This window comes from Mustela erminea, chromosome 5, assembly GCF_009829155.1.
Source record: "Mustela erminea isolate mMusErm1 chromosome 5, mMusErm1.Pri, whole genome shotgun sequence".
NCBI classification, from domain to species: domain Eukaryota; kingdom Metazoa; phylum Chordata; class Mammalia; order Carnivora; family Mustelidae; genus Mustela; species Mustela erminea.
In genome coordinates this window covers 107095452-107120717 of record NC_045618.1, presented here as the reverse complement: position 1 = coordinate 107120717, position 25266 = coordinate 107095452, and the positions used below count along the sequence as shown (strand labels likewise).

Genomic DNA, 25266 nt, shown 5'->3' with positions numbered 1-25266 from the left:
AGTAATTTTGTAAACTTTCTTTTATCATTAAATATTCTTTGAAAACATGATTTCCAAGGACTGCATATTCCATTAGGTAGCTATTACACCATTTAAAGCTAATGCCTGGTTGGTAAACATTCAGGTTGTTTCCATATGAGGGCTATTATAAAGATTGTGGTTGGTTCTCTTTGGGCAAATTTAGGATTATTTCTTTATAATAATTTCTGGGAAACGAAACTCCAGATCAGAGGATGTAGAAATATATCTGTTCAGTCCTTGGACATACCCTGCCTGACTGCCTGAGAGAGACTTACGGTGACTCAAACTCAGAGCAGCATTCTAGAGAGTACTTCGATGCCTTCCGGAGCTGGCACATCACAGCGCCGTCTACACACCAAGCAGCAGCCGTTCTGGGATTTGCAGGAGGTGGAAACGGCGGAGATCCTCATTATGTTACCTGGGCTTCCATGCGAGCGCGGCGTTCCTCCTCCTCCTTCTTCTTTCTCATGTTTTCATTCTCTTGTTTGGCTTCTGACACAGCCTGAAGAAACTGATCAAAAATGCCAAAGAACTCATCCGGCTGGATTTTGCCAGCCTCCTCCCCAAAGTGTTTCACTGCTTTAGTAAACTGGAAGAAAAAAAAAAGGGGGGGGGGTAGTTTTAAGAAGGTCAGTGTTCCAGAGGAATTGTGTGATCAAACAGAAATCTCTCTAGAAGCAGTGACGTTCAGAAAGACTCAAATATAACTTGCTGGAGTTCAATGAGCCTGTATTTATCTTTGGCTGCTGAACAGGCCCATCAATCACTGCTAAAGTAAAAAATTTAATACTCCTTGACTTTTGAAACTATTTATTCTTTTCCACCTCATTTCAGCTTAACACCAATGATTACCTACTCTGACTTTTTATTAACTAAACAGTAGTAAAAACAAGAAAGCAAAATATCACAGGGCAGAGCACTCAAGACGTAAAACTAATAGCAAACTCGGCAGGGGTAGGGAAACTTGTACTTTTAACTTTTCTTTGAAGCAGTTTAATATCATTTATTGGTGCCATGTGGTTAATATCAAAAGCAAATGGGATCCAGTGCTTCTTAGCTGCTTTTCCTAATCCTAAGTAACGCTAGCATTGTGATATTTCCTGGTCCTCAGTTAGAAAACAGTCACGGACAACAGAATCATTAATGCAACACCGAATTTATGACTGAGAATATAATTTTATTCCAAATTCTTTCTTAGAGAGAATCCCTTTTGGTGCAAATCCTCTCAAAACAGCTAAAATGAAAAATATTAAGGTAGAGATAAAAAAAATTAATACAAATATATGTCTCTTATAACAAAATAGTTATTTCCAGTCTCCTCGGTATTTTTTCTTCCTTTGAGTTGGCCAATGTGTCAGCTTATTTAAGATTTTAATTCTTTAAACTGAAGTATAATTAACATACAGTGTTATATTAGTTTCAGGTGTACAACATAATGTTTCACCAATTCTATACAGTATTCAGTGCCCACCAGGAAAAGTGCAGTCCCCATCTGTCACCAAATGTTATTACAATTTTCCTGATTATATTTCCTATACTGTACTCTTCTAGTTTTAGTTCTCCTGGTAGTTATCTTCATAACTCAAGACTGCATGATTTTAGGAGTCTTAGCAGTATCATGACTATCCAAAAAATGTTCAACGCCAGTCATAATGTTTTTTAGAAATTTTCTTCCCTCTGTAAGGATCTAATGCTGTTACTCCTAAGCTACTAAGGAAGATGTTTCCAGCTTCGGAGTCAAATGAATTCTCATTCTCTATGCCTAATCAACTACTTAACATTTTCCAGATCTCTAATTTTCTTTTCTTCTTTTTTTTTTTTTCTAATTTTCTTCATTTAGACTATGAAGTGTTGGTACAGTGCCCCCAACCCAAGAATTTAAAATTGCTTTTATTTTTCTTGCATTATCTCCTTTATTGTATTTTTTTCTGATATTTTGGTAACACTATCTCCCTATAGGAAATATTTTTAGTATTTATTCTTTTATCCCCCCTAGTTTTACTGAAATATAATGGACATATAGCACTGTATAAAATTAAGGTGTACAGCATAATATCTTGACTTCAGTATATTGTGAAATGATCACAACAGGTTTGGTTAACACCCATCACCCCTTACAGATACACACAAAAGGGTCTACTTTCCTAGTAACTTTCAAACATAGCATGCAGCAATATTAACTACAATCATCATATTGTCCATTACAACCCCTATACTTATCTTAGCACCTTTTGGCTACCTTCTTCCAATTCCCCATCAATATTTATTCTGAGATAAAACAATTATAAAGTTATATGTGTGTGCATATGACATCTTATAGTTGTCATGGTATATCTTTAAATTTGTAATAAAAATGTTCTTTTGCCATTTCTCTCTTCACTGAGGAGTTGATCTCAATGTTTTACTTATTTGGAAATATTCTATTAGAAACCAGAGTTCTGGTGTGCTCAGTTGGTTAAGCGTCTGCCTTTAGCTCAGGTCATGATGCCAGGGTCCTGGGATTAAGCCCCATGTCGGGCTCCCTAATATAAGAAATAGGGCTCCTCCCTCTCCCATTCCCCCTGCTTGTGTTCCCTCTTGTTGTATCTCTGTCAAATAAACACAGAAAATTTTTATTAAAAAAAAAAAAGAAAAGAAATCAGAGTTCTTTTTTAAATTTTATTTATTTGACAGATTTTATTTATTTGACAGACAGAGATCACAAGTAGGAAGAGAGGCAGGCAGAGAGAGAGGAAGGGAAGCAGGCTTCCCACTGAGGAGAGAGCCCGATGTGGGGCTTGATCCCATGACCCTGGGATCATGACCTGAGCTGAAGGCAGAGGCTTTAACCCACTGAGCCACCCAGGCACCCCAGAAATCAGAGTTCTTTAGGGAAAAATACTCTGCTTATACTCCACACACAAAGCTCTAGCTTGTCTTCATGGCTTTATAAGCTAATTTCTAAAAGTTCTGGTATGAACAAAATGGCATTAGATGGCCTACGACTGAGTCTCTAAATCATTTAAGTTCATGCACTCCAAGCCATCCTGAATGATCTTTTTATCTAGGAATTCTAGTGATGATGAAGTCATGTATATTTTGGTCTGAAGAAAACTAGTCCCAGACTGAAGTTCCCACACTAAAATTAAAAAAAAAAAAAAAGTAGGTTGTGCATGAGTAAGTGTTTTTATATCACAAATTAACTGTAGGGTTGATTCTTATAAAAATGTTTGAGCCCTCAAGGAAGTAGATTCTATACTGCCTTGTTAGGGTGGGGTTGGGGAGACCCTTCCTTTATAGATCTGTATCATCCAAAGTGGTGAGGCATATGTAAGACATGGGTGGGGGTGGGGGTTATCACAGAGGCCGCTGACATCAATCATGGGACAGCAGAAGCTGGACTTCTAACAGCAGTTCTCTGACCATACATTATCTTTCCATTTACTTAATTATGTTGGAGGTGTGGTTTACAGTTGAGACTAACTAATGTATCCTAATACAGTCTTCTTTTGCACTGCAAGCAGTTGTTTATGTACACTACACATAAGCAAACATCCATATCTATTACTAAACAGACGACTACAGTGAAATGACTTCCATTAGTCAAGTTATCAAAGGAAAGTTAAAGCAAAAGGCTATTGTGGCAACTGAGAAATGAGCAGTGTGGAAGAGCTCAACAGGACGGGGTAGGGGTTTAAGATAACTTATTAACAATGGCGGGGGGGTTGTAAGAGAAAAGATGTGTACATGCATATGTATATAAATGCGTATTTATTTTGGAAGAGGAAATGGGGGGTGGGGAGGAGCTGAAGTCCTAGTTATTAGCCAATGAAAACTTTTCCTTTAGAGGAAATCAAAATTTTGAAATAGCAAGAATCTATAACCTAAAGCACTGTATTATTAAAACATATGCCTCAGGCACCTGGGTGGCTCAGTGGGTTAAAGCCTCTGCCTTTGGCTTGGGTCATGATCCCAGGGTCGTGGGATCAAGTCCCGCATCAGGCTATCTGCTCAGCAGGAAGCCTGCTTCCTCCTCTCTCTCTGCCTGCCTCTCTTCCTACTTTTGATCTCTATCTGTCAAATAAACAAAATCTTAAAAAAAAAACCCAAAAACATATGCCTCTTGTCACGAGGCTCTGAATTAAAGTGCACCTCCTTTAATAAGTTCTGCTGGAGATTTTCAGAGGGAATCTCCTGCCCTAAGTCTGTCTCAGGACAGCATATAAGTTACAGGTACTGGGACACCGTGGCCTTGGTAATGCCTGATCTACTCTTTTCTGGTTCCCAGAAGTAAGTACTTTAATCCGGTATCAACCATGAAAAAATTGCAAAATATTTACTGGTCTTACACCATCCAGATACCCTGAGGTCTTGCTAACCTAAAGGCAACACAGGCCACTTAGACAAAAAGGGTGTGTTTCAATTGATCACAGTCCTAGATACAAAGATATTGAGTATCTGCAGGTATCAGCCCTATTGAACAACATTCAGTATGCAAGGGGACACTTACCAGGTCTTTAGCTTCTGCGAGAAGGTCTTCCACATCAGAGAAGCTGAAGCTGGCTACTGTGATGAACTGGCTGACAACAGACACAAACTTGTCCCCGGGCTGTGGGGGCTGAGATTTCTGATATTCTAGCTCCTTAAACACAGGAAGTGGACAATGTCAAGGAAGCCCTCAAATATGGACACACCTTGCCTCATTTTCCATATACCTCGAATTTAACAAGTCAGAATGGCAAACACATCAACACCTACTCGGAAACACCTTGTGGTAGCCTAGCTCCCCGGGCTCTTCCATCTACCATACCAGAGCCAAGCCCACATGCACCCACACTATTTGCAAACAGCCATTTAGCCGATCATCTGAGTACTTCAACAAGTGATTCAACAAGTACTTCAATAAGTGATTTCTTATACTAGCTTTAGGATGTAAGTAGATGAGCATTTAGATAAAATTAACAAGTTAAATAAGGAAAGCAAATTGGATTCCAAAGGTGAGTGACTGAAAGCAAGGGAGTTTAACTGTTGATATTCTGTGCTCAGAATTCTGGGAATCCTGGTTCCTTGATTTTTTCCTTCTTTCCCTCTGGCCAAGTCTAATGACTTTCTACATGAGGGTATCTGGATCAGTGGAATGTCAACTACAGGCACCATAACTGTCTACCATCTATTTTGTTTACGTGAACAGGCAGGTAGGAGTATTAGTGTCTTATTAATTACCCATATTCTCCATGACCAGGGTGATGAACACACAGATTATTCAAATCTAATGTTAGTAATTAATTTCAACCATTGCCAGATGCACTTTCTTAATCCCACCCTCTGTGAGTGAGGGATTATTCTCCTCCTTGTACAGATACATAAATTGAGGTATAAAGGGATTAAATTATTAGCACAAAGCTGATCTGTGATAGAGCCAGAATTTGAACTCAGGCCTGTTTGACTCCACAGTCTCAGCACCACCACACTGGGCACCAACTGGGCAGCAAGATCGGACTTGGTCTGAATCTATTTTCTTCTGTAACTGCTTTGGCAGAGGCACTAACGAGCAGGAGTGTAGAAGTCACAGGATCTGGGTTCTGATTCTGATCCATCACTGATTTGGTTCTTATCTGTGACAAGTGGCCTGGGTCTCAGTTTCTTCACTTGTAAAAAGCAGGGAATATTCATGTCACCATTAGAACCAACGAAATAAGTGGAAAGTTATAAAATATGGAATCTGCTCTGATTGGAATACACTGCCATAATTCTAGTACTTTGGCCTTGAAAGTCAGTAAGTATGCATGTGAGATACAGAAATATAAAAGCAATTTTGAAGTATTTCATTCATGTATAATCTCATTTCATTCAAAGACTGAATTAAGAATTTTATCTTTGATATCTTCAAACTATATAATCCATTTGTGTCCAGCACAATTAGGATTCATGAATATTTAAACAGGCCAAGGTCTGCCTCCCAGTAGTTCCTTCTGGTACTACATTGTGACATGTACGCTGCTGGGGGGCAGGAAAGGTTTCTGTGTTAAAGAGTGTTACAGTGTCCATGACCCAGGTGCTGGAGAGATTTCAGCAAAACTACTTTTAATAGACCCCAAACCCAAAACTTCCTCCCCACCAGGCCCCCTCCCCATGCCTTGCTTGAACTAGCTGAGATGCAAAGGTCAGAGCATCCATTACCAGGCTTTAAGGCTGTCGTAACTGTGACCCTCGTCTCAAGAGAGCCTTCCAGTGGGAGGAAATGGGAACGGAGTGAAGGCTATAAAACCAGTCTCATCCCCAACCGCCCTTAACCAGCAGGCCTCTGTAATCTGAGAAAGACCATCCCACTTGCTCACTCAGTGCCTTGGCCCACTGGGGTTGGAAGAAAAAGATTTCTTTCATTCAGTTCATCTCCTTTACTTCTGAAAGAGCATTCCCCAACCCCCAAAAAGAAAAAAGAAGAAGAAGAAGAAGAAGAAGAAGAAGAAGAAGCCTTCTATGTTCCCTAATTTATTAAAAACAAGCAAAAAAATATCAGACATAACTTTTATTAGTTATGTCTTTAATGAATTCAGCTGCTTTCTATGGCACAGTTTTACTATAAAAAAAGAGGAGGGTCCTCATGGTACTGCTGAGAAGTGATCTGAGAGAGACTTAAGAGAGGAGCACCCTTCCAAGCTGCCCGTGGAGCAGTGTCCCTTGTCGAGTGCCAGGCTGGATCTCCGACCACTCTCTTGAGCAGGCTACTGGACCTGACCTGCCTCCTGGCTTGAGGCCACACTGGGTGGGGCCCACCTGGTGCTCAGGTGCCACGGTCACCAGTAAGCCCAGTGGCACAGCCTGCTTTCCTTCCACGGAGGCCTGGCCCCAGGGACAACCTCATTGCTGTGTCCGTGAGTTCACCCCACCCCTCTAAGTCTCAGCTCAAAGTTCATCTCCTCCAGAAGAGAAGCTTTCTCTAATAAATGCCAGTCATTCCATAAGCTTTGTACTAACTTAAATCCACCCTTCTTCCTCAGGCACCTCTGTAATCACTCTGCTTATCTGGATGTGTTCTCAAGAGCAGAAGGAGCGCTCTTGGCCACTGCCACACCGGGAGGGCAAGGATTCTGAATCATCATGACCCCTGGCCTTGAGAATGGACCATACACCCAAAAGTCTGTTCAATAAATCCTCCCCAGAGGACCAACTCCAAGACAACAGAAGTATTCCACTGTTCTGCTAAGAAAGAACATCACTTATTAACAGAACCTGGACACGGAGAGGATCCTTGAGGATTATCTAGCCCAACCCACTTAAATGAGCCCTGTCTTACACGCAGGAAACCAGTGCAACCCTAGGTCTAGCTCCCCAGTTCCTGCTCCTGCAAGACCCCCACAACACCCCCATGATGTCCTGGAGCTGCATTTGCTTCTTCACTGTTCTTGTTTCCCTACTTTGCTATTTTTTTAATCAATATTTTGATCTACGCCACATTTATCCTGCCTTGCTGGACACCATCAGCACCAGAGAGAGTGAAGAAATTGGGAGTAAGAAGAAACACATACTCACCAGCTCTACTGCTTTCAGGCCACTTCTCAGGGTACTTATTTCTTTGTCCAGCTCAGTCATGCTGTTGCAAATAGTAACATTTTAGTGACCGACATGTGACTTACACGTATTGAACAGATGATGGGTTTATATATCTCATGCCTAGAAGTCCACACTAGTTTATTTTAAGTGTTTAAAATTCCCTTCCATGCTCCGATCTCACAGAAAGGTGACATTTTAAGCTTAGGGGCTTTAGATACGGAATTATGGTTTCTGTTTTCCACAGCCAGCAAGTGTATTTTATAGATTAAAAAGAGCAGAGTCGAAATGTCTCCCATTTGTACAAAAATACTTCATGTATTTTTCAATCTCACAAGAAAATCTCACTTAAGGCAAATTATTATACGTGGAAATGAATTTTTTGCCATCCATGGCTCCCCTTGAACAAATAAAAGAAGCTGTCTTATCCGCATTCATGCTCAGATTGTACTCTTTGTAATTAGAGAGCACTGCTTTTCACTAAAGTTCTGGTCATATGAATATTAAAGGTGATGGCTTAAACTTCCTTTTTTAAAAAAGGATTTATTTTTAAGTATTCTCTATACCCATCATGGGGCTCGAACTCAACTCCGATATCAAGAGTGGCTGACTCTGCTGACTGAGCCAGCCGGGCACCCGGGGATGGCTTAAATTTCAATCACGATGATATTTCTTAAAGTTATACTAACTAGATTTCATTGTCTTTTTGTAGAGAGAAAGTTTCCTGGGTTTCTCCTATAAAACTTTCTATTTGATGGCTTTTAAAACCTCAGAGATTGTAACACTATCCTCTTAGATAATTCAGATGTAAACAAATTCATCAATGTTTCATTTAACATTTTCATTTCATATCTCATATTTCTATCAAATTCTACAAAAAGAGGGAAAAAACTAGATGGCTCATCATCATTCTTTTCAAATTCACTGCAAAAAAGATGCAGTTTTAAATACACATGTGTATTTTTAAAGGGCCAAAAGGAGGAGGGAACAACAAGGAAAACCGCCTGCTCTTCAGTCTCTGAAAAGTGGTGTGAAGTCTGGTGAAAGTTTGGCAACTTTCCATTTTATTTTTAGTTCCTTCATTTGCATAAAGACTGCTTTCCATTAAAAGGCTGCCTTGGTTCCTGAGAGTGTGTGCACATGTGAAAATTACTAGCAATGCCCTGACATTTAGGTTCTATTTGCTTAGCTATGTATCCTTGTTAACTAAGGGTGTTCCTACCTGTATTGAATAGAAGTACCTTTTAGATGTACGAGCGAAACCACATTCCTTTATAATCCTCTTAATAACTCAGAAAATAAGGTTTTCTGGAAGTTAAAATTACATGCAGGAGTAGTCCAAAGAAGCTAGAAAAACATGCATGCATATATATATATATATATATTCAAAACCATGTAGCATATTTCAGTGACTTGGACAGTTTTCAAACTTTACTTCATATGTTATTCAGGGGAAAGCAAACGGAAGAAGCCTCTTCATGCAATGCCAGCTAACTGCCTCAATGGCTAAGGCACAGTCCAAGTGATTAAAAAAAACCAAAAAATAAAAAAACTAAGACAATTCCCTGGAAGGACTCACTTTACTTTTGCTGCGTGAGGAATGTCCCGTAGTTCTTCATTCAGATTGAGGACCTTGGGGTATTTATTTTCCACAATAGTTATGAGATAGTGCAAAAGTGTGATGTTCCTACAATTAAAAAAAGAAAAAGTATTAGACATGCTTAATATCTGTGCCTGGTTTGCCTGTGCAAGTGGCTGAACCTGCAAGAATGCCATATTCCTGCATTCACTCCAGGATTTGGAGACTCTTTTAACAGGGATCCTCAAGAGAAGGGAACAGGGAAGAGCTTACATGAGATTTATACAACTTTATGTAAAAGGAAGCCAGTATCTTCAAAAGGGAAGGGGACAAGATTTACTACTTTGGCTCATAAAGAGCATCTTTCAAAATGTGGATGATGGAAATGAATAGGAACCCTCGTCAACAGGAACATACCTACCAAAGACAAGGTGTGCCCAGAGGCTCACAATAAGCTGGGGTGGGGGTGGGGCGGTAGGGACTGAGGGGTGCTTAATTTACTAAAAAGTACAGCTATTTTTTATTTTTATTTTATTATTATTTTTTAAGATTTTATTTATTTATTTGACAGACAGAGATCACCAGTAGGCAGAGAGATAGGCAGAGAGAGAGAGGCGGGAAGCAGGCTCCCTGCCGAGCAGAGCACCTGATGCGGGGCTCGATCCCAGGACCCTGAGACCATGATCTGAGGCGAAGGCAGAGGCCTAACCACTGAGCCACCCAGGCGCCCCACAGCTATTTTTTAAATATAAAAGTACAGAGCAGTGACTCACTGATAAGAATTTACTGATAATTCTCATTTAAGCTTTTTCAACTCTACGATAACTTTTCTCCCCTGACTCATTTATTTTGCTAGCTTTTGTCCCCTTGGACTCATCTGTTTTGCTGGGTAGCAAAGGGTGGTCAGAAAGCTAGAAGGTCACCTGCTTTAGGGCTGGGTCTGGACGTGGACCAGGACTGTGCCATCATGGCCATGACATCTTTGCAGCCAAGAATCCATTTCCTAATGTTAGCAACACTTCAGCTCCTACCTCCACAACCCAGCTCCCTCTTTGGTGGTGACAGGCCTGAACCCTGACTGACCTGGATTGAAACAGTGGATGCGTGATAACACTGCCTGTTAGGCCAAGCTGTGTTGGTCTGGTCCTGTTGTCTCGGACTCCAACGCACGTTACAGTCACCTGGTCCCAGATGCCGGGGCCTGAGATGGGGGTGGGGCCAGGCATGGGTATTTTTAAAAACTCCCCAGTAATTCTAAGAGCCAGGATCACAAACCGCTGGTCTACTGAAAGTTACCATAATCAAGAGGACATAAATGTATTTCCTTTAAGACATGGTCATAATCTTTAGGCAAGCTACTAATTTAGGATGCTAAATCACAATAGCCTCGCCCATCCCCACCTTGAGTGAAGCAGAATTGTCAAATAATTTCCTTTCCCATAATAACGAAATGGTTTTCATTTCTGGTTGTCCCTGCATCTTCACAGAAGTCGGTGCGATCCCATTCCTCTGAGTCAACCGGCCCACGTCTGAGAAAAACTTTTCCTTCATTTTTCTTGCTCTCAATAAGTAATTAGAAAACAATAGCCCAGCAAAGTAAAGTAGTGGCTAGTGATTCTGGCCCTTTACTTTGTAGATATCGAGCTGTTAGCCTTCCATTTCAGTTTTGCTGTTCACAGAATCTCGGTGTAGGCCCAAGGGAGCCAAACCCCAGCAGCCATTACAAGAAAGGGTAGAGCCATTTTCTTCACTTTCACAAAGATGCTTTGTTATTTAGAGAAACTAAATCCAATTAACCACATATACTTTTCTTAGTGTAGAAAGACTTCAGGCTAGATCGGAACGTTCCCATTCGTTTGCTATCCAAATAATACCTTGCTGGATTGAATATAAATTCTTGAAGAATGAAAAACCAGCCAACAGCCACACACATGATTACTCACAGGTATGCCGGGAAACAAGGGAAGCAGAGGGAACGCACCCTTCATGGCTAACTGTCCCTCCCCTGCGCAGTTTGATTAGAGTCAACTGAGTATTTCCTGAGTGACTGCTTATAAACAAGGCACTCTGCTAGGCACTATGGGTTTACAAGACACTGGGGCACTATTTCCAGGGACAAAACATTCACAGGAAGAGGAGGAAAAAGAGATCAGAAATGTTTTTAATTTATTATTTTGAAAAGGCCTGCATATTAAATTCTATGGTAACTTCAACAAGCAGATAATCTCAGAGTAAGTGCCAAGTTATCAGTAATGAGGGGGCAGAGGGTATCAAGGGAAAGAGAGACAGAGACAGAGAATGCAGAGAAGGAGGGGGGAGAGAGCGGGGGAGAGAGAGAGAGAGAGAGAGAGAAGGCAGGGAGGGAGGGGGAGAGAGGGAGAAAGGGAAGGGGTGGGGGGAGAGGGAGGGGCGGGGAGGGAGGGAGAGAGAGAGAGGACTAACTGGTAGTGAGGGTCTCCTCCTCTTTAATTTGCAAGCGGAGTTGAAGGAACACCCTTAAAAAGGTGACTGCCCTTTATATGCAAGTAAGAGGTTGCAGCTATCTACTACACCTTCCAAATAAGGTCCACGTGTTGTCGGAGTAGAGCTGAGGATAAGAGAACAGGTGTCAACTACCCGTGAGGCCAAACACCTTGCTTGCGATCTTAGGCAAGCTAAAGGAACCACTGGACACTGCCTCAGTTTCTTAATCTGACAACAGGTGCTACAGCCCTTTGGCCTGTGTACCCCACACTATCAAATACAAAAATGCTCTGGAAGGATCAAGGGCGTATGTTAAAAATAAGGTGGTGATTGCACAGCTGCCCTTTGTTAATCTATCTCTACATAATGCAAAATTAAGGTTTAGCTCTACAACTTAACATATTGCTTATTTCTTATAGGACGGATTCAGGATGGCCATAATGCTCTGCGTCACTAATCTCACAGAAAACACAGAGTAAAGAGCCTTACTAGTGGGGAATACTTAGGGTGAACAGCCCATATTTCTAAGAAGAATTTGGACGGAGGGAAGTTCACCTTAGAAACAATTGTGGGCGCCTGGGTGGCTCAGTGGGTTAAGCCGCTGCCTTCGGCTCAGGTCATGATCTCAGGGTCCTGGGATCGAGGCCCGCATCGGGCTCTCTGCTCAGCAGGGAGCCTGCTTCCCTCTCTCTCTCTCTCTCTGCCTGCCTCTCCATCTACTTGTGATTTCTCTCTGTCAAATAAATAAATAAAATCTTTAAAAAAAAAAAAAAAAAAAGAAACAATTGTGCAAGTTGCTCTGAAGACAGGAAGAGCCTTAGCGGAAGAGAGCTCCCTGGGAAACTAGTGTTTTATGCCTAATGAGCCTACCTGTTAATGACAGCAGAGCACTTTTCACCTCGGTGTTTCTAACAAGAATCCATTCACCTAAAAAACTCTCTAGGAAACATTTAGAGGAGTCTTGGAAGGAGCAGTTTAATACCAACAGCCAAACTGCATTTATACCTCATAATTTTTTATAGCTGCTAGCATCGATGTATAAAGGACGGAAAGCACACCTAAAACCCCAACAAACTTCACATTCTATCATCAGCTGTCAGTTTTTTTCTTTTCCCTGGAACGCAGTTCTCTGTGGAGGGGGTCACGCCTGGGAAAGGTCACGAGGAGACCATTAGCATGCGGGTCACAGTCTGTTTCTGGATCTGGGCACTAGTCACACAGAGGTTCAGTGTGTGAAAACTCATCCGGTGGTGCATTTCTGACTGATGACCTTGTCTTTAGTTTATTACACTATAATACAAAGTTTATCCAAAAAACTCCAAAACTTAGACTAGATGCTATCTTCCCGGGCACTGAAAATGGATGAAGGATAATAAGCCCGATGGGAATTCCGGGTTATCTGTAATTAGGAGAGGAGAGAAGTCGCTGCTGGAGAGGGAAGGAGCATGCGCGAGAGTCAAGCACACCATTAGGGAGACCCAGCATTAGGGAGACCCAGGAGGCCCGGAGGGGTCCTGACTTCAGCTCCGGGGGCCTCCAAGTGTTGGAAGAATCTGTACTTACTTGTCAATACTGGATTTTGTGTCAGCAATCTTGTTTAGGCTGGATATCTTGAATCCGTACGCATTGCCTCTTTGGCCTTTATTCATGTAATTTCCAAATGCCAAAACCACTTCTAGCAGCTGCTTCAAGGCGCTGCTCCTGAACAACTCTTCTGAGCCGGAACGGATTGCTTCAAAATAAAGCACACGTAACCACAACTACCACCAGCGAGACGCCTCAGTGACACCCATCCTAACCCACACACCCAACAGCAGATACTGAAGAGGTAAGCCTGGGTCGCCAGACAATCAGGGAGCCTTACAAAACACCTCAACTAGCAGCAAAGAGCAAGGGGAGAGCCAGTGATGTTGTTCAATGGACCCACGGTAGCTGCACAATCCTCTGCTTTCCTAGTCCTTTTCCTGGCTGATTCACTAACCGTACGCAGTTAAGAATACATAGAAAGGGACTGCATTTCCCACATTCCGCTGCAAACGCTTTCTTGCCTGGTAGGACTCAGATCAACAGGATGACTGAGCAATTCTAGTGACAAAGAAGCCCCTGGCCAAATGTGTTCCATGTTGCAGCTTGCGGGCATGACCAGGGACTGGGGCTAGAGCAGGCTCCTGAGTCCAGCCTGCATTCTGTTCCCGTGCTCTGCAGCTGCCCAGGTTTCAAACACTTAAAACTTTAACAGCCTGAAATGTTCCCTTAGAAATACCAGTATAGCACCACTGTGATAAAGCTAGTTACAGACTCCTAGCTAGTGGTGGTCAAATATGTGTCTTACCAACACCCAGCAAGTTAAAAGCCCACTTCTCCAGAAGAGCCCAGGAGGTGTGCTGTGAGCTCCAGAAGCCAGGCCAGGTCAGAGGGCTAGGGATGGATCTTATGTGACTAGCCACCTCAAGTCCAGAAGATTTTAAGGAAAAAAAAAAAAATCACCCAAGGGATCCTGTTTACTATCCGCACTTGGACTGTACTTGCAAACAGGCACTTATGATGAACATCATTTTCAATCTGGAGGCCTGACTTTACCTTCTACTTTAGGTTTCACTTCTGCCACCCGCTCCGCAAACTTCTTTTTGAAGTACAGCGATTGGAGTCTTTGCTGATAATGGTTAATTCTGTAAGAGCAAGCACGGACTGATGAACATTTACTTACTTACAACGTCTATCTATGTTCACTCAGGGGATATGGAGGCGGAGGTACTTTAGAGTACACACCCCCCAATACACACACACACACACACACACACACATAATTCCTTATTCCTCGTCTGGACAGGAGCACAGGAAATGAGGCCACTTTGTCTGAAGAGCCCACTTCCCTCTGACCACCGGAGTATTTGGGCAATGGCCGTAGGGTCCTTAGCTCTAAAAAGACCAGGCAACTGCTGAAAGAAAAGGAGAGTTGTCCCCTCCCCTTCCTCAGAGTCCCAGGAACTCTTGTGAACAGAGGAGATAAAAAGGAATGAAAATGTAAAGCCTGCCCCACGTTCTGGGCAAGTGAGGGGCTGTTTCTCATGTTTCTCCCATGCTTAACTTTCCACAAAGTTTGCCTCCAGCAAAGCTACAGAGTAAAACTCATGTCCATCAACCTCTCCTCATATCATCCTCTTCCCACTCATGTCCCCAAATGATCCCCTTTCTTTACAGCTAGCTCCCTTTCTGCTCCCCTCAGGGCTGGCAGGCTCTGCCTTTCAAGACAGCAACTAGTGACCAGCGATAAGAGGAAGCAAACTGGCCTCTGGTCACCACTAAGATAAGTTGCTGCTGCTGAGAAGGGGAGCGCAGGCACTCTCGCCAAGGCCTTCTGAACTCAGATCACTGCCTTAGCTGCTCTCTGTGGGAAACTTCAGTCCAGTAGCCCCATCCAATCAAACAGACCTACATTTGCAGTCTAGGTTCTCCTCTTGTTAGGTGACCTTCAACAGGTAACTAAATTCCTCCATTAGATGGAAGAGAATACCTCCCTACCCAACAGCCTCCTGGTGGCGCTGATAGAAGGATCAAGGGGGGGTGACGCGTGCACAGGTCTAGACAATTACAAAATGGCAGCCAATGTGGGTGACCATTTATCCACACACAGGCTTGCTGGGCACACCAGTCAAAATTCCAAAACCATCCTTTGTCCTATAGCGGTATTCTTCCCAACAGCAAGGTGAGATGGAACAACAAAAATAAGTCTAGATATGGCAGAAATGTAGAGTGAGAGCCATGTTCACCTTGGCTACACTCATAGGCCTTTGGTACTCAGGGGAAGAGCTCTGCCCTGGGGTTGAAGGAGAGTCTCGGCACCACTGGTCCTTTTCTAATGCAGAATCAATTTTTTCAGGCCTGGGATGGCAAATAGACTCAAGCTCACATGCCAAACAAAATTATGAAGCAGTGGCTGCCTCTGGGTTTTCTGGAGAAGGGTTGAGAATGCTTGCCAAGACTCTGTGGGAAGTATGCCATGACTGATTAGAGATGTCTGCATGTGTCATGATTTGACATCCAGACCCTAGTTGTTCATTCATGTGGGCTCCAGGTCGACACTGCTGGGTCTGCCCATTTTCTGAGATGCTGGGCTACAGAGAGAAGGGAGATATAATCCCATAGCAGTCAAAGTGTGGGGGTGGGGGGTGGGGGGAGACACTGACTGGAACCAGGAAAAGTTATGACTTGTTTAGGTCCAGAACCAGAGGTAATTATGAAGAAATGCTAGCCCTAGCTCACCCAGAGGCAAGAATTCCCATAAACAAAACAAATTCCACATAGTTCTGACTTAAGAAGATTTTGTAATTTAAAAGGGCTTTAAGTGAAGCCAGGTTACTGGCCCAATTAATTCAACCAGAATCACAAGTTTATCTTTGGGAGAGAGGTCAAGGGCATGTTCATGTCTTAGGCATTTTCAAACTCACCGGCTCATTTCGAAAAGGAATCTATCAGCCTTGGCCATCCGATCCAGTTCATGCTTATGTTCCTCCAACAGGTCAATGTCACTTTTTTCGGGAACAAATTTCAAGAGCTAAGAAGCACATGCAAATATTAAAACTGAGGTTTATAACTAAATTCTTGCAGTAAATTTTCACTCTTTCAGTTATCTGCCCCAAAATGAGACTGTATCTTTTGTTGAATTTATAAACTGTGCTACAGGTCATTGTTAAGATACCATACAAATGACTAAATCTTTGCAGTTAGGTGGTCAAAGGTACCAACTTCTAGTTACAACGTAAGTTCTAGGGAGGTAACACACAGCATGACTAGAGTTAACACTGCTGTATAATGTACAGGACAGTTGTTAAGGTGGTCGATTCTAAGAACTGTCGTCATGAGGAAGAATTTCTTTTCCTTTTTTATTGTATTTACAGGACATGATGGATGCTGCTAACGAAACTTACTGCCTTATCATTTCACATCTGTAAGTCAAACTACTATGCTGTATGCTTTAAATTTATAGGTCAATATGTAGGTCAATAATATTTCAATGAAACTTGAGAAAAAAATATTTTCTTTTTTACTTACAGGTAGTTAAATTGATGTAAGATTCATTCCTGGCAACTTTCTACTCTATATTGTCTCTCAAATCAGATTGTGGAAGCTCTTTACCAGGATCCATTTTGCATAGACCCTTAGAGGGACTTGGGATATTCAACACTCTCATTAGAAGGTGATGCAATGGAGGTCCAGAGAGACAAAGCCACTTACCCAGAATTACAGAGAAAGTCCATGTAATCATCAGAAATAGAACTTAGGTCTCCTGACTCCCAGCTCAATGCTTTTTTCTATTACATCATGCTGGGATGAGTAATTCTATGTGTATTTTCCATTCAACTTGTTTATTTCTCTGCCTTATGTATTTCCATCTCATTTTTTGCTCCATGTCATGATGGATGAGAAGAACATGGTAGGATTTGGTTTTTGATTCTATTTTTTATTTTGGCGGAAGAAATGAGCATGGAATGTGGGAGAAACAGCAATATTTAAAGTTGAAAAAGTACTCTGTGTCTTATTTCAAATCACAAATATGTGTATATATACCCGCAGCCCTGTCCAAGTGTGCTATTTTCTGGATCAGATGCCCTTGGATATATATACATTTTTTAATGATACTGACCCTCTGGACCCCAAGATCCTCCCTATAATTTGAAGCTGGCATTTGGATGGTTCATTTAGTAGGTTTCCAAAGTTTGTTGGATTTAACGATGGGACCTCAGAAAAGGCAGTCTGGGTGCCACCAGGAGGAAAAGAGAAATAGAACTACAGGTGAATGGAAATATATTCCAGGCAGAGTGCACATCACGTGCCAGGGTCTGGAAAGGGTGGCACAGCATTTATGCCAGTAGAACAGCTGTAATGACAGTGGGGGAGGGTAGCAGTGGTCAAGGTCAGGGAGTAGCAAGGACCTTGAAAGAATTTCAGTCTTTATTTTGTGGGCTCTGGGATAGGACTTAAAATATTAAGTAGGGGGATGAATTTACATTTTAAAAAGACCACTACGCTCACAACAGAGAAGGAATTAGAAAGGATCAAAAGTATTAGGGGGTTGTGATTAGACTGTTGGTACAGTAATCCAGGTGAGAGAGGATGGTGATCTGGATTGGGTCGTAGGTAGATTCTAGAACTATTAGGGGGTTGAATAGAACTAGCCTGACTTGTTGATGGATGTTGGGTTATGGTAGAGGGTCAAAAGGATGCGTCCAGGCTTCTAGCTTAGGCAACAATGTATACATTGTATACAATGTATACAGTGTAACAGGAAAACCAGGACCAAATGGAGGAGAGTCGGTGGGGAGAGAGTGTTTAGTGTTTGAAATACTGGCAAGAGAACCAAGTAGAGATTCCTAGTTGGTAGGTGGACAAATGGGTCTGACGTGCTATACAGAGCTGTTTGGAAGACAGAGCACTGATACTGACTACAACATACAAGGATGTGAGTGAGGTAACCAGGGGAACCGTCAACGGAAACAAAGCAGGGCTGGAGAGAAGCCAGTGTCTGAGGAATGAAGACAAGAGGAGTAACCTTTAGAGGAGACAATGAAATGCCAAAGAGACACATTTCACCATGGAGCAAGTGGCCATCGGTGTCACATACCAGCAGCAAATCAAGGAAGATAAGGACTGCAAAGTGCCCCCTAGCTTTGGCAACAGGGAGGTGGTGAGTCCTTAGTGAGAACAGCTTTCGGGAGGTGAGGAAGAGTGAACAGGAGGTGAGTGTGGACAAGCTTTCAAGAACTCTGCTTGTATCAAAAGAGAGAGAGGACAGTAGCTAGATGGGCATGTATAGTATGAAAAGGTGTTTTGTGAAAGGCTGAGACTTGAACAAGTTAAAAGTGAAGAGAAAAAGGTGTATGGGGGGGAGGTGCAGACAGGATGCTCTGATCCAGCTGGGTTCCTGAGCAGAAGGAAGGGCTGGGCCAGAGCAGAGGCCAGAGCCACCCCTCTTTCCTGATGGGATGTCATGGATGTGGATGCCGGTGGGTTCACTGGTCTGGTAGCCTGACTGGTTCTAGGCATTTATGTACCTGTGTTCAAATGGTACCAGTGGACAGGACCAGTATCTTCTTGCTATTCCTCAGTTCAGGGAGGAAGGTAATAAGGGAAGGAGAAGGGAGAAGCAAGAGAAAAAGACTTTTTTTTTCCTCTTAGTTTGGATTTTTATCTACTGGGCAAGGAACTTCATTTCGAGTCTTAGGGATTCCTCCTCCCCCCACGACACACACACTGGTTTGTGTGCACTAAGCCACAGGCCCCTGTTCAGGACAACACTAGCTCTTTTGTACAGAATGCTGTGAGAGGCACATGCTAAGGTTCAGTCCTTCCCAAAGCAGAGTCAAGTGACAGACTGTGTACGGATAGTTTTAGGAGAGGAATGAAGACTTAGACAAATACCTGGGAATGAGGAGAAAACTATACGTTCCAAGAAAGAGGAGGGTATCAACCTCCTCTGAGTTCTGAGCTCAGCAGCTAAAGCAGGAGAGGAGGGAAGGAATCTGATTCAAATGCAAATCCTAACTAGGAGTAGAGAGATACTAGTTAAAAGTTAGTCTGGGAGAAGTGCTGTGTGAAAGAAGAGGAAGCAGAGGAAGAAGAGAATAAGGAGGAAAAGAAAGAGTATGGTAGGTGACCAGAGAGTAAGACCCACAGAACTATCAGGGTAGACCAGGTCAAAAGTATCCCACTTGGCCAGATTCTGCTTCAGTAAATTGATTTTCTTACTTGTATTTATTTGAAGTACATTCTATTTGCACGAGAAGCCCTTTTGGCAAGATCTTGAAATCCCTTCCCTCAAGGAGGAATTTTGCTGCATGCAATTTCACAGTAAACAGATCTTGTGGAATTTTGAACATACGACTTTGTCAATAGGGACTGAAGGCCTAAGGACCAAAGCAGCTTTTGGCACAGTTCCTCCCTCTGTGTGAGCAGCTTCTGATGCAGGCACCCCAAGTGCAGGGTCAGCTGGGGACCGGAGGGGGGCAGAGGGAAGCTGGGCCACACTTCCGGGTAGAGACCCTTGTTAGGACTGGTTGCAGACGGAGAGGGAAGAGTGTGCAGAGAAGCTGTAAAATGCTCCAAACAATTAATTTTCAGTTTAGGAATTATGTTTAAACTATTTGTACACAAAGGATCCTGACAGGCTTGGATGCACAGTCATGGGCTACTGGTAACTAAGTCAAACATCAAAAAGGACAGCCTGACAACTTATTCCATTGCTAAGTGTGAGGGCTTCTCCAGGATGACTGCAGCTGCAGGTTTCAGGTGGAGCGGGTGCACTGTGGTGTGGTGACACCTCACACTTCACTCTTCCCTGCTCTGTGTTGGAGGCCTTTTCTGACATCAGCCAGAACACTGTGGAAAAATGCATAAGCACACAGACACTCCCCCTGGGGCAGCCACGCCCTCCAAGATCACTGTTAACAGTGCTAAACAGCCTTTACTCTGCTTCTGGGAGCTGAGCATCCCCGCAACCAAGACCTCAAGTTCAGCCTGGTACCACGATTGTCCACAGTTAACCTTCAGTGGACCTGGCACTAACATGGACCTCTAGACCAAAGTCATGCAAAATAGAATTTCGTACCAAGGACAATGAGACAAGCAGACAGAATCGTCTCAGAGCATGGAGACGATCTCCACGAAGCACGGAAATATTCAGGGCCAGATTGATAGGTAATAATCCCTGAAACATCTTCTATTTCAAGAACATTGTCATTTGGGGGACAACTGCGCAAAGCTGCTGAGACACACATAGCAGAGTTGGAATGGCTCCACAGAACGTGTTAAAGGAACACTGCACAAAGAGAGGCTAAGTTACTCCATCCAGCTTGGCTGGCCACGGTTAATATGAATTACTTTGATGCAGATGACAGAGCTAAGGGGTTTAACGGTAACTACTGGGGTGTAGAAATGGTGCATCAAGGCCAAGACACAAACTTTATTAAGGATTCAGTAATGAATCAGTTTATGTAGTAGCCTGTGATCTCATGGTGCTGGTAAGATTCTCCGTAAGCCTGTCCCACAGACTTCCCTGGAGTTGATAGATTTGTGTGACCTATGAAGGCATAGTAACTGTAGCATGAGGAACAGAATCTGGCCTTGTGGGTCCCAGGCATCTGACAAACTTGTGACCTTCCTTTTCACCCAACATTTTGAGGAGCAATGAGAGAATAAAGCCTCTTAAGAGAGCCACATTTAACATTGGTTCAGAGATGAGGAAATTATCCACCAGCAACAACCAGATTTTCTCAATATCCCACTCCCTGCTGGAAGCCAGTTGTCACTTGTGCTCTGAGATAAGTCTGTCTGGCAGCTCACCTGTTCCAGCATGTCCTTGGGCAGATCTTCCTGCTCGTCCATTGTTAGAATTGCCCGTTTGATTTCATCATTGGACAATTTCAACCTGGATAAAGAATATTTTATTTTGTTGTTAACAATACTGGCTTGAGTATTAAAACTTAATGCAAGATAATTCATTCTGCTACTCCAGCTGCTGATTTTCAAGAACTGTTTTTCTCAAAATCTCTTAGTGAAAGCTTATTTCCTGACAATATTGCCCCTAAAAATAGTATTTTGAAACCGTTTTAACATTCTTTCAGGACTTTGTAATGCTCTGCTGACACAGAGAACATATCTGTTTTATTGTTTAGTTTCTATTGTTCTATTGTTTAGTTTCCTTAAGTAAGGGGTTGGAGGATGAGGAATAGGTAAGACATCTATACCCACCGTTTGCTTTACATATAGTAGCCATGTACTGTAGATGAGAAAGGAAAACTAAATTCCTTTTTTTAAAAGATTTTAAAGATTTATTTATTTTATTTTAGAGTGAGAGAGTGTGCAGGCATGCAGAGGCATTGGGGGAGAAGGAGAGAGAATTTCCAGCAGGCTCCACAATGAGCACAGAGTCCGACCTCACAACCTTGGGGTCATGACCTGAGCCAAAATTGAGAGTCAGATGCTTAACCGACTGAGCCACCTAGCACCCCAAAAAACTAAATTCTGAACTTGATAATTCATCAGGATTGTTTAAAGTTTGTTTTCAGATTAAAAATTGATTTTAAAAGGGTTGAAATCTGTTATTATTAAAAAGTTGAATAGTTAATACTCAGAGTAAAAGGCAAACACACTTCATGGTGGAGGAGTTTTCACATATATTATTTTGTTGGAGGTTTAAAATAACTGTGATGGTCATTTTTTTTTTTTTAAATGGAGGGAGAAACTGAGGCGCAGAATGTCTAAGTGAATTGCCCAAGGTCGAATGTACGGAAAGTGGCATTATCTATCACAAACAGGAAACTCTTGATTCCTAACCCTAAATTCCTTTTACAAATCTGCTTATCTAGTTAGTAACTTTTAGGGAAGAATTTAAGTAAAACCAGAAATCTGTTTTCTGTTTATCATAAACGTGTATGATTTACTAATTAAATTAAGGATTTACATCTTGATTATGTCAGCACAACAAAGTGTGGACTATAAAGAAAAGTCATGAAATTAAAATGCACTTGCAAAAATGTGTTTCTATCAGACACAACCAATAGTCTTCACTGGGGGGAAAGGTCTTCATCAGATGATTAGCTAGAACAACAGAGTCATTCTCTTGTTCTATCTGTAAGCATCAGCTCCAGACTTACTTAAAGAAAAAAAAAAATCTTACTTTCTTATTAAACTACTACTAAAGTGACATATTAACATTATTTGGTCTGTTCTAGTCTATGATCTTCAAGAAAAATCACATTAGGCCTAGAGATAAAGACATAAACACACAAATACAGGGCAAGATATACAGCCTTCACAGGGAGCATCTGAAGGTAGGGGCTTTGGCATCAGGCTGGGCCCCAGTCCTGGCGGAGAGGGCTGGGCCAATGTGACCTTGGATGAGGTGTTTTTTAAGCCTTCGTTTTCTCATCAAACTGCATCAAATAATGCCCGTAAAGCACTGATCTCTCTGCCTGGCCATGGATAAGGTTCACTAAACTAACTATAGGTATTACTCTCCAACGGACTCTTCTCCAAAGGGGACAAGAAGCAGCAGTACTTTCCTAACCTAAACATTCACATGCAGATACGTGATCACTACACTGTGCTTAGTAGGGTCATCATGAACACTTCCCAAAGCACTCTCACAACCCATTACTTCTACCAGTTTCTTCTCTGTACACAGCATCCATTAGGCCCAGGAGTATTAAACAAGAATTCCAAGACAGCGTTCTTATTTTAAAGATGGTTATAGTGTTTGGGGGCATCAAACGATAAGCTGCAATACTCGTGCTCTCACAGATAAACGAGAGGGCAGCCTGAGTGCAGGGGTGGGCACAAAGGTCACAGAAGGAGGAAAGGAACCTGGGGTAGTGCTGGTCTACACACACCCCACTCTGGACAGCTCTGGCTTGTCCTTTTCGCTAAACTTTGACATAATCTTGTGAAAACCAGCCATTTTGCTATGTACACTGAATGTTGTTTCATGTGCCAGTAAGTAGGAAAGGGAAGGAACAAAGCCATGCATTTTACTGTACTAGTAGCATCCTCTTTTACCTCCTGTTGTCAAATCCAAATACATGGCATCTAGGCAATATGTGAAACTGCCTTTTTGTTTTTGTTTTTGTTTTTAAAAGAGAGGGAGAGAGTGTGACCTCATGGATATGGGGCTAGAACTTATGACCCTGAGATCAAGACTGAGACACTTAACTGAGTCTCCCAGGAGCCCTGAAACTGCCTGTGTTCTAAAAGGAGACCCATTCTATCACCTCATCTGAGGTATGGCACCCTCATAATTCCCTGGACCTGCTCAGACCTCTTCAGGTTGTTTTAGTCTTCTTGGGACAATCATCACCCCACAAACATTTTCACCAGAACATCATGATGGAAAATCCCCAAACTTCACTGGGACCATTTAGCTGAGCTGGTGTGGGTAAAACATATGATAGGATAAAAAATATCCTGGCTTCACCGGACAGGCTCTGGGTAGCCCTCAATTCTAGGACACTAAAGGCTTTGAATCCGTTAGGAGCAAACACCACAGTTCAGCCAGGCACGGCCAGGGAAGAGGAACATTGAGGAAGGCTGAAACCGCCACTAATAAAAACCAACTGGCTGTGGAACCGTCTATAGCCATCCTGAGAAAAGCCCCACTTAGAAGAAAAAAGTAAATTAGTTCTGTGTCCTTTTCACACTGAGCTGAAGAAACTACTTTATGGTATGGTTCCGCTGAGCCCTTCTGTTTTGCATTTAAAAGAAAAGGGGTTGAAAATCGGAGTGAGAACAATACTTGAAGTATCAGATTTGCATTCATTAGCTCCCCATATGGAGTGCAGAACTTCTTGCTTTTGAAATTGTATATATTTATGCTTCTCAACCCCCAGAGGCTGTCTGGACTAAACACTAGCTCTAATTCATAACAATTTTGGTTTCTCTTTATGTGTTTCACAAAGAGACTTGAGACTTTAATGGATAGTACTTAAGAAAATCTACCTGTCAACATACAGCCTCACACGCGGCCTGCTGGAGCAGACAAAGAGACTGCGCCCTCGGGGAAAGAGGAGAAGGGGACTCCGCCCTCGGGGACCAGTCTGTAGGTTGCCGGGTTCTCAGTATCATCTGTCATCCACAGAGTGAGTTGCTGCTAATCTCTGTAATGTAAGGACCCTACCAATTCTAATGTTTTAATCGCTTTTAAAGCTTGCCAGTGTTCTGGTGTGCTGGAGGGTGGCAACTTCTGAGACATCCACCTCAACTTTCTTCACAAGGAAGGAAACAAACCGGCCACTTAAAAACAGTAGTTAAGTCTACCTTGCGCCCCTCAAGTATTTCAAAAATTTGCCAAGAGAACTGGAACTTCCAGGCATAATGAAAATGAGTTAGGGATGGACGGCTAGATCAGCCTTAGCTCTGCTTCAGTGGATTTAAGCCAAATCCCCCAACTTTAAAGTAGCTTTTTGTGGTTTACTGCACCCTGGCCGCCATTTTAAGTGAGCATCTGGAAAAAAAAAGAATGGCAGAACACTTCATAAAAGTGTACTTAAGGTGGGTTCATTTTGCAGTATGAACCAGCTTCCAAGTTTCTTTCTTTTTTGGGGGAGGGAGGGAGAGGTCGGTTTTAGGGAATAAAGCAGAGTGAATTTTAATTGCCACATGTCACCTGGATAAGCCCGGTAAGTTGCCACATGTCACCTGGATAAGCCCGGTAAGCTGGTGCTCCCTCTGCCTGTGGCCTGAGGAGGGGGTTCTTAGTTTGAGGAGCACCACGTTCACTGCACTTGCAAGTCTGTGGCAAGCGGGGACCCTCATGGCCTGGAGCTTCTGTTTCAAAGTCACCTTCCAGGCAGTCTCTTTCCAGGAGCTGCGAGTAGTCCTGGCCACGAAGGCGGCGAGTCCCACGTACAGGGCCTGTGCGTCCCTCCCCTGCTGGGCTTGTGGGGCAGGAAGGGCTTCCTTCTGACTCCTGAGTCCCCCCCTTCATCTTCATTTTATAGATGAGGAGGGTATTGCTTGTCCCTGACTGAGTGATGCACTCACGAAGGCACCAGGCATGGATCCCGGGCTCTCTTGCCCAGTCTCATTCCTATGACTGATGATGCCACCATGCGGGGCTCTCCTTCTCAGCTATGCGCCGACCCCTAGGGTGCCTTGGCTTCCGCGGAGTGCCTCTTCAGAAC

At 42.8% G+C, this 25266-nt stretch overlaps 1 protein-coding gene across 6 annotated transcripts in view; it reads right to left on the bottom strand.

Annotated features, from left to right (window-relative positions):
* DAAM1 (dishevelled associated activator of morphogenesis 1) overlaps positions 1–25266 on the bottom strand; it is a 163066-nt gene that overhangs the window by 3371 nt on the left and 134429 nt on the right. For all 6 annotated transcript variants that reach the window (XM_032344351.1, XM_032344355.1, XM_032344354.1 and 3 more), the window contains 8 exons: positions 20933–21017; positions 16042–16148; positions 14174–14262; positions 13157–13325; positions 9131–9238; positions 7534–7594; positions 4511–4642; positions 440–610 (listed from right to left, as the gene is read on the bottom strand). In XM_032344351.1, the coding sequence (XP_032200242.1) occupies positions 440–610; positions 4511–4642; positions 7534–7594; positions 9131–9238; positions 13157–13325; positions 14174–14262; positions 16042–16148; positions 20933–21017 (922 nt within the window). The remainder of the gene's footprint in view (positions 1–439; positions 611–4510; positions 4643–7533; positions 7595–9130; positions 9239–13156; positions 13326–14173; positions 14263–16041; positions 16149–20932; positions 21018–25266) is intronic.